General features: G+C 26.2%; 1 protein-coding gene across 1 annotated transcript in view; it reads left to right on the top strand.

Annotated features, from left to right (window-relative positions):
* LOC110282188 (uncharacterized) overlaps nt 1–12988 on the top strand; it is a gene marked incomplete in the record, with an annotated part of 32756 nt that overhangs the window by 17420 nt on the left and 2348 nt on the right. The window contains 5 exon segments of the mRNA XM_071183142.1: nt 4153–4259; nt 4984–5060; nt 7221–7445; nt 8777–8894; nt 11129–11304. Coding sequence (XP_071039243.1) covers nt 4153–4259; nt 4984–5060; nt 7221–7445; nt 8777–8894; nt 11129–11304 — 703 coding nt within the window.

A 12988-nucleotide genomic window follows, 5' to 3' on the forward strand; every position in this document is an offset into this window, starting at 1 on the left:
ATAGAATATATATCTATATTTTTTTAAAAATCCCTTCAATACATGTTCGTTTAATAATTTGTCAGATAGTGAGTATTATTTTTAAACATTTAAATCTTTAGTCTATTTCATTTTCAGAAAGGAAAATAATAATAAATAAATAAAAAAACTTACATTAAAACCATTTGACCATTAGTCAATACAACTTTATTATTTTAAATAAGTAATTAACAAAAGCCTAACAATGTTTCAAAAGCACATTTTTTTTTCCAACAAATAATTTAAAAAATGTTTTATTTAAGTGGACATTTTCTTTTTTTTTTAATTTGTAATGTATGTAAAATATTTTGTAACAGTTTTATTATTATTTTTAAAAAATCTAAGTCGTTTTTAATTTAAAAAATTTAAAATAAAGCTTGTGTTTGTTTTTACTTTAAAACAAGTCAATCCTTAAGACAGTCTTAAGTCAATCCATCTTTATTTTAATTGAAAAAATTAAGCAATGCTATTGATGTTATAGAATCAATTTTTTTTAGAATTAACATTTTCTTTTGTTATAAATTTATTATTGATTGATTTAAAGATCTCTGATTGATAAATTTTAAACATATGTTAAATTGCGATACATCGCGATGTCTGACTGACGATCTATCATGATATAAAATTTCTTACAATGCCCAGGCCTATTTTTACATAAACAATAAAAATTCTTGAGGATTTTCTTTTTTTAAATGTTGTTTGATCACTGGGTAGGCGGCCGTTTTATTTGGCCAGATATTTGACTATTCGACCAAATCACTATTCATTATTCCCTATTTTATAATAAGTAATATATATATATATAATCCATATTTGCATCCAATTTTCATTACCTTTGATTTATTTGACAAATTATTGTTTTATAATTTCAGACAATACTTTAATTATTACAAAAAAAATTTTTTTTTATCGTTGATTATTTTAGTTCCTTCAATATCTATACAAGACACAATACTTTTTAATTGAATAAATTCTAATTCCTCAGAGGTGCAGTATTGCTTATCAGTGTAAGCATACAATTTTTTATAACTAAAAGCAGACTATTTTATAAAGATTTTTATCTCCTTTTATAAATGTTTCTGATTCCACTACGTTTTTTTTTTCTCTTCATTCACAATAAATTTTGTACTGAATTATTTCATTACATTTTCAATTTTTAGATATGGAATTTTTTCATTTTTATTTCAATTGATGACCTGCCTTGTCCTGTGTTTCAATATTTATGTTATCTCTTATTTTAACAATCATTTCTGTTTCTCAGTTCTTAATTGATAAGCTTTCCTTGTACTTTATTTATTTCTTTTTTCCTGTTTGTTAGGTACTAAATATATTCTGATTTTAATCATAAACTTTTTTATATTTTGTGATTTTAATAAATCTTTAGCTTATTATAATTAGGTTTTACTTAGTTTAAAATAATTAAAGTTATATTTGTTTGTTTATTTTTGCCTTGGTTTAGTATTAGTCACTCAAAATAATATTTTTATTAATTTAATGAATTTACCATCTTAATTTATATATTTCTATCTGTTTACTTAGTTTTTTTCTATTTTTAAAATAGAAAATCTTGTTTAATCTGTATTCTTTGAGTTTTTCTTTATATTCTTAAAAGCTTGCGTGAGGTGATTAAATGCAATTTAATTTTAATTAAACACAGATTATTTGTATTAAACATTTCTTTATTTAGTTTTTTTTAAAAGGATGACCGAGTTGAAGAAAAGCTATTCCATTTTTTAATCTATTATTATTAATCTATAATGTTTTATTTGATGATAAATTATTGATAATTATGCAATTTTTAAGGTCCTTAATTTCTGGAAAAAAAGTCCTTAATTTTTTTGATAAAAGTCCTTAATTTTTGCTTTGATAAAAGAGTGGGAACCCTGTTTAATTACTTCTCCAGGTCCATAGGTATGTGTAAAATTTTAAATATATTTTAAGTAAACTAAGAAATATTGAGAAAAAGGAAGAAANTTATTGTTATTATTGTCATTAATAGCTAGCCTGGAACTTTAATGATTTTCTTTTTTTCTCTCTCTTGTTCTCTTTTTTTTTTTTTTTTTTTTTTTAATTTCCCAGAATTTTGACTTGGGTTCACAATTACCCCTGATTGAATGAAGTAATATGTCTTTCAATGGATAATCCTAATATTAACAAAAGTGTGATGAAGTAATTTTCTGAAGAAATTGGTCCAAATATATTATTGTTAATTGGCACCTGCAATTTTCATGTGACAAATAATGCGTTTAAAGTTTTTTTTAATTTTTTTAGAAATAAACTTTGATGAGTTCGCCAATGATATATATATTTTCTAACGAACAGTGCTGTACGCGGGGAAGATTTTAAACATATGGAAGAAATGACTGCTCAGTTTTTATTGATTATATTAATAGTGGATGGCTTACAGTCGAAACTGTTGCTCAGCAGCTAGTTGAGCAATGGGCAAATGTCTCAGAATATTTCTTAAATTTTTTACCTTAAGCAACTAAGTACTTGGAGCGAATATAAATGTATCTGTGAGAATTTAAAAGAGCCTTCTCTTTATGTTTTCAAAGCAAATCACTGAAAAAATACATTTGCTGTTTAGTTGAATGAATAAGCTGATCAGACAAGTTATGATGCAATTCATAAAAGATTACATTGTTGCAACTAGGAAGACACATATTTAAGGGACATTCAAATTAATAATGGTAAAAATTGGAAGAAATAATCTTCACTCTAAATAAGTTATGTCCGCAAAAGGTTTTTTTAATTAAATTAGCACTAAGTGAAAGGAATAATTTTCTCCTGAATGCTCGTTTTGCATTGAATAAAGCAGTTAATTATTTGAAATCAAATTTACCCTTTTTTGATAGGTTTTTTAAAAACTTAGAAATTTTTCAACCAAGAATTTCCAATGATAACTCAGAAGGTTTCCATGCAATTACAAGAATATCTCGTTATTTAAACTTTTCCAATGAATTTATTGATAATGTCAGGGAAGAATGGAAACTTCTTATTTTTTACGTTACTGCCCGTGAAAAATTATCGGATTTATTTGAAATAAAGCGAGTAGATGGATATTGGAGAGAATTGTTTCTTTTGAAAGACAAAAGCAATAATCTAAAATATGAAAATTTAATTACATTTATCAAAACTGTTTTAATTTTGCCACATGGGAATTCTGATCCTGAGAGAGGTTTTTCGATAAATAAAGCTATGCTTCATGTTAGTCACCACGAAATGCGAGTCAAACCATTCAAAATTATAGAGGAGTGTTGAAGGTGCCTAAAAAAACAACACTATTGAGGGTAGTGAAGGAATCTCATCAGATCATTTCAAGAATAAATTAGCAAATTGAAATAAGAGGAAGATAAGCATAAAAAAGGAAATGAAAAAATTGCAAAGGAAACACTAGAAAGGAAAGAAAAAAGAAAAAGTGATTTCAATTTGCAGATTGGCAAAAATAATCAATGAATCGAAATAAAATAAAGAATTAACTTTAGGTCTCATAAAGGAAGAAACAGAAAGGTTGAAAAAAGCTACAGCAACGCAAAACATTGTGGAGATGACTGTTGCACAAAATTTGATATCTGAAGGAACTAATCAGCTAACAAAATTAGAATCAGAGTAGACTGTTTTCGCAACTGGAAGATACCAACTTTTGACAAAGAGACTCAAAATTAATTGATCCTTCTAATTTGTTTTTCTGTAACTTCTAATATAAATTGCTGATTTGAAATCTAATAATATCAAACAATGGTTTTTTTATGGTTGTCATATATCATGTACAATTTAATACTAATTGATGGTACAATTAGTTATTAAATTTTAAAACAAGTCATAGAGAAGATATATAAATAGAAGTAAAATTACTAAATATATGTATCTTTCTTAAGTTATAACTAAGTTGTTTTAATAAATTAGTTATAATTATTTTCTTGAATTATAACTGGATTATTTAATACTATAATTTCGTTAAACTGTAATAAAAATTGAAGTTTAAATTATAACTAATGTTGTTTACTTTGTAATAATTATAACTACATGTTTTAGAGAATATGCACTGTTGCGCGAAGTTCTTTTTAATTTGTTTATTTATTTTACTGACGAAACACTGAGATGCATATAAACGCTTAACTTCATTATTTTTAGATGGTTGCAAATATTGTAGAAGAAGGTATAGAAGACAAAGAGATGGTTCATACAGGTGCGAGAGATAAGGTTTTGTTGAAAATCGATGAAATCTTAAGAAAACCAAAGTAAGTATTTATTAAACATTATAGTTTTTGTTGTTTTCTTTGAAACTATTTTTATCTATATAAGAAAAAAACTGTTATTTCTAAGTCTATTAGACGTGATCACTAAAATTCCTAAATTTATTTATTAATTCTAAAAATCTTTATCATCTTTTGCTATCAAATTATATTTAAATGCAAAAAAAGTCAGAATTCTCCTTTTTTTTTTGACACTATAACTTGTAGCCTTGGTTTGCTTAAAAATAATTATAAATTTTTATTGTAGTTAAATCTTATGCTACATCATCTATCCATCTCTTTTTACTCCCTCTGAATGTTGGTTTCATTTTCTTAACTCCCATTTTCATCCATCTCTTTATATGCCAAGTGTCTTAATTGTATAAATTGAATAATGTTTTTTAGTTTAATTAAACTGTCAGGTTCAAATTTGTTTTTAGTCCTCCTGTTCAAATTGTTTATTCGAATTGGTATTTAAAAAAAATTTTAAATATGAATTAGTTATTTTCATTAAATAGTAAAACCTTTGTTAATGACCGCCTCTAAAACTTTTCTGTTACAACTTCGGAAGAACGAATAGTATTGTGTTTATTCTTGAATATTAATTTTCATTTTATATTTTATTGTATTGTAACCTTTTTGAGACTAAAACAAATTTATGAATTTGTTCTAAAATATATTTTCAGAAGCTAAATTTGTTTTATATATTTGTATAAATTTTTTTTTCCAGATCTCAAAGGAAATTTTTAGACATACTTGTGGAAAATTTTATTACATTGTATGATGTCCAAGCAATGATCACTGAAGGTAATTTTTTCAATAATAAAATTTTTCAAAGCAACATAATATTTAGTTTCTTCTCTTAAAAAAATCACTCATTACATTTACACTTATTTTTCATTTGATTGTTCTTTATAAATCTCTTCTAGTTTTAATACTAAAGTTGCCAATTTTTAATTTATAACCAGAAGATAGCTTAAAAACTTTCAAGAGATCCTATAGCACTTTCTTTTTCTTTTCTAATTCTTTTATCTATTTTACATCCTGCATCATGTAACTCTGAAATTAATCCTGTTATGATTTGTGTAATTTATTTAGTTATTACAAAACTGAATCGAATAAACCCAGAAAACAAGAAAGATGGATGTAAACGAATTAAGTTTTGTCTTCGGCAGACGATTCTTCCATTATTCATCCAAAATTAATATTCTGCGTTCAACAGTATAAGCTAAATACCAAATATTTGTATGTTGCATCTCTAATTTAGAAGCAGCAGTTGTTTATTTTTTAAAATTTAATTTTTTTAATTATAATTTTTTTAATTATTATTTATTAGTTGAGCATAATCTTGTATGTCTTTACAACTTAAAAACTCCTTGAAAAAGTTTTTTTTTTTTTTTGCAATAATGGACCCTATTTGCACAAATTCATAAAAGCGGACCCTGGTTGAAAGAATGTGAGTAATTTTTTCACGAAAAGCGGACCTTTTACAAAATGTCTGGACAGACTCCTGCTTTTTGTCTTCTAATTTTTAATCTATTTTTACTTTCGATTAGGATTTTATTATTTATTACTCGTAGATTAATCCTGTTGGGTTTCATGTAACTTGTTAAACTATTACAAAACAACATAATATAACCTATGATGCATGGGATAAATGTACTTTGATCAGTGAACTTATTATTATTCAAAAAAATCAAAGAATTTTTATATATTGCTCTTCCTTTTTGTCTTCTAATTTTTAATCTATTTTTACTTCCTGTTAGGATTCATGTAACACGTAAATTATTTCTCTTAAATTAATCCTGCTATGATTCATGTAACTTGTTAAATTATTACAAATCAAGTTAATATATCCTGTGATGCATAGGATAAATGTACTTTGATCAGTGAGCTTATTATTATTCAAAAAAGAATTTTTATGTGTAGCTCTTCTTTTTTCATTTCTAATTTTTAAGCTATTTTTACTTCCTATTAGGATTTTATTAATTCTTACAAAACAAGATAATATATCCTATATTGCATCGGATTAATGTACTTTGATCAGTGAGCTTATTATTATTCAAAAAAGAATCAAAGAATGTTTATTTATAGCTCTTTTTTTTTATTTTCTAATTTTCAATCTATTTTTACTTCATATTAGGATTTTAATAATTATTTCTCGTAGATTAATCCTGTTAGGATTCATGTAACTTGTTAAATTATTACAAAACACGATAATATATTGTATGATGCATGGAATAAATGTTCTTTAACCAGTGAGTTTATTATTATTCAAAAAAGAATTAAAAAATTTATTTGACACTTACTTGGCATTATTTCCATTTTATAATAATATGCTTTTTATTTAATTATCAAAAGTCGGTAATCTGCTTAATAATCTGCCTATTTGGTTTGTGAGAAAATTTGTTCAGATTTGAAAATGTTAAAATAAATGCTCTAGAACTTTAAAATTATATTGAACAACCAAAATAATACTTTAATTACCTATTTATTTATTAAAACAAAATAAGATACATTCAAAGCAATCAAGGCTTCAAAATATATGTTCAAACATTTTTCCATTTTAATTTTTTAAATTTCAATTATCAGTTTTTATTTTTAAAAAAAAAAATATGTGGTGCAATTAATTTACAGAAATGTTTATATTTTTCTACTAAAAATAGTTAAAGCACTTTAATAGAATTTCTGAATTAAATTTAATTTTTATTTAAAGTACCTGCATAAGTCGAATTATCTCTGAATTTTTCGCCTTTCCTGTTAGATTAGAGAAAAACAGGTCTGACTGTATATAGATTATTTAAAATCAAACATTTGACATAAATTCTTTTAAAATGCTCTGTTGTAAATTTGTTGAATAATCATTTGTGTGAACAATTTTTTATTTATTTATTAATTTATTTATTTTTTATTTATTTATTTTTTTTTTTTGCTATAAAATTACTACAGCTATGTATTTTATTTCAGATGAAATATTCATGGATGATAATATATCGCCATCTAGTATGATGTTGCCAGCAACTCTCCAGCACTTTTACAACCCCCTGATCAAACTTTTGCATAAACATAATTTGATTTCAACCTTTTTAGAGTTGTTACTACTTAGTCAAGAAAAGCGTGAATACGTAGTATTGCAAAAAATTGTTGACTATGCAGTGTTGTATATCTTCCATCTTACAAAGGCCTCAGGCAGTAGTTATTCCTTTTCTACTTTATAATGCAGTAGACTCTTGATACACTGGGATCAGATTTTCCCTGTCACAAATTATTCAAGACGACCCCCCCCCAAAAAAAAATGCATATTGCAGCTGTTAAAATAAGCTGGAAAACTGCATTCTACTTAACCCTTTCTTCCTATTTAATTGGGCTCTTGCAGTCAACCAGTTTTGCTTCCATTATGGAAGTCTGGCTTGACAAGACAGGGTGAGATATAATTCAATCCACATCACAGTATAAGTGTTATTCAGATTAAATTTTTCCAGATGCTTTACATGTCAAGATGCAAAAAAGTTGTTTTTAGTATAAATCAAAAGCTGGCAGTCAGAAAATGGACAAACAGTTAAATCATTATAGCCTGTGTGTGAAATTGGTGATCAAACTGTGCGTGACATAAGTCATAAAAAAATATTTCTTTTCAATTAATTTAGTTAATAATGTTTTATTGTATATTAATTTTACATTTTCGTTAATTTTTTCATCAAAATTTTTATTAATTGGATTATTTAGGATATTTGCTTATCCAGGACGAAGCATTTTCCAAACATCCCAGTTAATGAAGAGTCTATTGTATATATATTTTGCTGGAATTTTTATTTCATTAACTAGGACATAAAGTTTTATGAAACAACATTTTTCACTGGAAGAGTATTTACTTTTCCGGTGGATATTGTTGCTAAGAGACAACCAAATACAGTCTAATGTTGATCAAAATTTAAGAAAAAGTTCAGGCTATCCAAAAAGTCAAATTGTGTACATTCTCTAGAACTGGAGGTATGAAAAAAACACTCTGAATTCAATATATTAACACATGAATTTTATTTAAGGTCTACTAAAGAAAATTTTTTTGATAAATCAATTGTTTTTCTGGCAGTTACTTTCTTGGTTCTTTCAATGTAAGGGCAAGTTTATGTAACAGTTGAACTTAACTTTCAGTTGGTATTACTTTAAAGAAAACCTTGGTAAACTCTTATTATTGTTATTTTTATAGCGATACAATAGCTATAATTATAATTTCTTCTTAAAATTATCTTCTTTTAATGTTGTCTAGATTCATTAAACATAAGAATTTTAACTAGGTTTAAAACTTTTAACATTTTTCTTTTAATGGTTAACAACTCTGAATATTAATAACCTTTAAACATCTTGAATTCAGAGAAATCGCTGACTTTTTACTGCAAAATGAGCAACCATTACTTTAATGTTGATTTCTTTAACTGTTCTTTTGTCCATTTAATATTTGAATTTTAAATTTTATAGACATATATTATTAAGTAAATTGATTCTATAATGTATTTAATTTTTAGGAGTATCCAAGCAAACAGCTATGCCATTTGTTTGCAAAGGTGCTAATCTCAATAAGTACAGATTGCTTTATTCCTGTGTAAAAGGATGTAGTACTACTGTAAGAGTTGTTTTTGAATGGTATGTATTTTGTTAAGTTCATAAGTGCTGAACTATATTTTTTTATTACAATCATAATTAATCTTTTAGAGATTTCGTCTATCTCTGCATAATACAATTGCTTAAAATGTGAAAACCATTGCATGCTGCAAAAATGTTTTATCTTTAATAAAAAGTACTATTATTTTCTCATAACTTTTCTGTCTACACATTTGAATGCATAAGGCTAAGAAAAAGATCCTTGACAAGAATTTATAACAATCAATATTTAAAATATGGATTCCTTACTATTTCTGTCAAATTTGTTAGAAAGGAGCCAAAAAAATTTTGATACTTTCGAAAAATTATTCATTTAAGCAAGCAAAAATAGAAATAAAAAATTAAATGCATTTCAAGATGTCTTACATTTATGCAACATTTTACACATAAATAAGTTGAAAATTCTTTCTCCTATAGATAATAACCATGTAGCCATCTTGGCACAGATTCAGCAAGAGACTTGAGAGTCTTGAAAACTGTTTTTGTCCCATATTTTTGCCAAATTTTCAATTGTATCTTTAACTCTCTTCTTTCCTACTTTTTTAAAGTTTATTCCCCTCAAACTCTCTGTCAGACTTAAATAAAATGAACAACTTTGATTAAAAAACTTTCTGCACGCATTCATTAACTCTTGTAACTAGTTTCAACCATCTCAGTTTGGCAAAATTTGTATAAAAATCAAGGATTTTTAAAAAAATTTTATTTTTTTATAGAACTTTATATTGATTCTTACCATTGGAATTAAGTTTGGTAAAAAAAACTGCTGAAAATAGAAATCCAATACTTTATAATAATAAAAATTATATATTTTTTTTATTGTGTGAATATGAATCTTAATGCATTATTTTTAAGTCACACGAATACAAATCTCAACATTTAATCTTAAAATTGGTGAATATGAATTGTGCTGTTTGATTTTGAGTTTGTTTATTTATGAATCTCGATGTTTCTTTTTAAAATCACATTAATACAAAACATGATATTTGATGTAAAATTGAGAAAATAGAAAACATGGTGTGCAATCTTAAATCATGTAAATGTATTAAGTCTTTTCCTAACTCACTATATTGTGAAATCGAAGTTCAAGGTTGTTACCTTTCTAGAAGAGAAACGTACCTTTCGGTATAAATCTTTAAATATTTACTTTACGGAGAATGATGTATACAACTAAATTTTTTACTGTTTCTTTATTTTAATGATATGCACTATCCGAATATTTCGAACCGGTTCTTGATGCAACCGTATTATGTATAAATACCTCGAATGTTGCATTATCGTTGCTAATGTTCATATTATTGTTTATTACGCCAAGCTGAGATATGCTAGCTTGTTCACTTTTTCTAAGTTGTTGTAAAGCATCCTATGGAACTTTGTGCTTTGGCACGATCTTCATCACTGTGCTTAAATAACTCTGCATTCAGTTGAAGACATATATTGATCTGCTCTCTGCACTACTGAGATCAGGAAATGAAACAGGCCATTTTAAAATATTTATTTCATTATCATCAAGTGTTTTTGCGGTTTGTTTTGAAGCATTGTTTTGTTGTAACAGAAAAGCGTCTTGGTAAAGTGTTTCTATAGTGGGAAGAAAGTTTTGCTAATTGTTCAGAACACCAATGATCATTTTTTCATGCTAAGAATATTCTGCACTTATCATTTGCTGAAAAAATGAGAGGTTCTCCAGAAATTAAATAGAAAAAATCTTTCTTATAGTACTAAAGGTAATTCCAATCTTTACAATATGTGAAGACGGAGAAAAATAGTTTGTTCAATTTCATTGGTTATATCTGCGGTATTAATATACTTGTAATATTAGTAATTTTTTAGACTTCTTAGTTTGAGAAATTATTTCATAAGTTGAAATATTTATACAACTTATTACTTATGTTTGTTTTATGATTTGACAAATGTGGCATCCAAATTCAGAATATCTTAGAGAAAGCTGCTCATTAGCATAAAAATGAAAATACATTCAGGCAGAAATCATTTTAAGTTTAAAATGTTTCAAAATTCTAAAAATTTATGTTTCATTCACAATATCGCCATTGTAATGGGTAATGGTTATTTATGTAAATTGAAAATTTGAAACTTTCATGAATTCAATAATAATGCTATATATGTTTGACACAAACTTGAGTTTTTTTAGTAAAACAGTGATTTGTTATTTTATTTATTCTTTACATATAAAAGAAAGAATCTATACTTAATACATATAGGCTAGTGGATGAGCTGGAGCTGATGCATTTTGTACCAGAACTAACTGCAATGATAAATATAAAGTTGGGAACTTCAATTCGCACAGAGTCTGGAACAATGAGAGAGAACAGAAGAAAGCGAAAATTTGATGAATTTACATTTACTGTTGAAGACTTAGAAGAAGATGTTCTAGAAGGTAAGAACCGTAAATAAATCTTGGTATTTTCATCAATTAATAATGTTATATTTCTTCAAAATAAGAATAAAAAATTCAGTATTGGATTTTAAAATATTAATTGAAGGTTTTCAAAAAGGTTCTTGTTACTTTTTTAAAAAAATTAAAAGTGGTATTTAAATGTAATACATACTGGTACAAGTTTTAAAATTTTTTCAGATATATACTTTGTCAAGACTCAAAGAAAAATTCTTCTTTAATGTATCACTTTCACAGAATTTCATTAAATTTTTCGTTTGATTCACTTATGAAGCAAACTGTAAACCCTAGTGTAAAACTTATTATTTTCTTTGGAAAATTTTCCTTTGATAATTTATCTACAAAATACATGAATTGCCGCATTTTATTATTCATAAATATTGCTTACATTTTTTTTTAATCTATAGTCTGCTGTATAAATCCTAATGCCAGGAGTATCTGATCAAAATTTATGGATTTGTATTGTGATATATATATATATCTTATATATAAAAATCTCTGGTCACAGTTTCAGTGTTTATGCTCCTCCGAAACGGTTTGACCGATTTTGATGAAATTTTCTATGTATATTCAGTAGGTCTGAGAATAGGTTTATAACTAATTTATTCTTCATTTCTTGAACAGATTTAATGTATATTTAAAATATATCTTTATTTAATCGTATTCGAATCCAAACTAGACATAGAAACATAGTAAATCAAGAACAATATTCATGCACGTTGCAACAAGTTGTTGTGGCTTATAGCTTACTCTGTAGCGCATAAGTATGTTTTGATTAGTGTTGCGGGTTGTGGCAACGTTGGTTGCGATGACAACTAAAAAATGATGGAATGCAGGAGTTGCAGAAAAGCGATAAATAAAAATCTTTTGTAAAAATATCTGAACGTAGAATATTATTATATTAAATCCAAACAACATAAATGATACAATTAATATTTGCCTGTCTTGCTCCCAATAACTGGTGACCCGGATTGAAGAAATAAAAATGCCTGATGACGAGAAAGTTGTAAAAGATTCTACAAATGAACTATGCAAAGTAAGTGTAAAAATTCCGCCGTTTTGGATTGATCGTCCTGAAATTTGGTTTTTCCAAGTGGAAGCCCAGTTTAAAATAAGTGGAATTCTTTCTGAGGAAACCAAATTTAACTACTTAGTGTCGCAGTTAGAACCGAAATATGTTGAAAATATTTGGGATATTGTAACAAGCAATTCTGATACGAAATATTCAGAATCCAAAACAAGGCGTCTAGATTTATTTAAAGAAAGTGAAAGTACTCGAATAAAAAAACTTATAACTGGAATTGAGTTGGGTAACCTAAAACCAAGCCAATTGCAACATCGGATGTGTCCGAAAATTTAATCAAAACGTTATGGTTAGAAAAACTGTCAGATTCTATGCGTAATATAATACTTGTTAGTGACGAAGAATTACCCAAATTGGCTATCATGGCTGACAAGATTTCAGATATGACACCTTCTAATGAGATTTTTGGCATATCAGCAGCTGATAATTGCTTGAATAAAGAACTATTAATAAAAATCCAATCCCTTGAACAGCGAATTACTGAAATGACTATTTATCATATATCGAGACCACGTTTAAGGAACGATTCTCAGTGCCGCAGACGATCTCAAAGTACTTCTAAAGGAAAATTTAATCCTAGAG

This window comes from Parasteatoda tepidariorum, chromosome 7, assembly GCF_043381705.1.
Source record: "Parasteatoda tepidariorum isolate YZ-2023 chromosome 7, CAS_Ptep_4.0, whole genome shotgun sequence".
In the NCBI taxonomy this organism is placed as follows: Eukaryota; Metazoa; Arthropoda; class Arachnida; order Araneae; family Theridiidae; genus Parasteatoda; species Parasteatoda tepidariorum.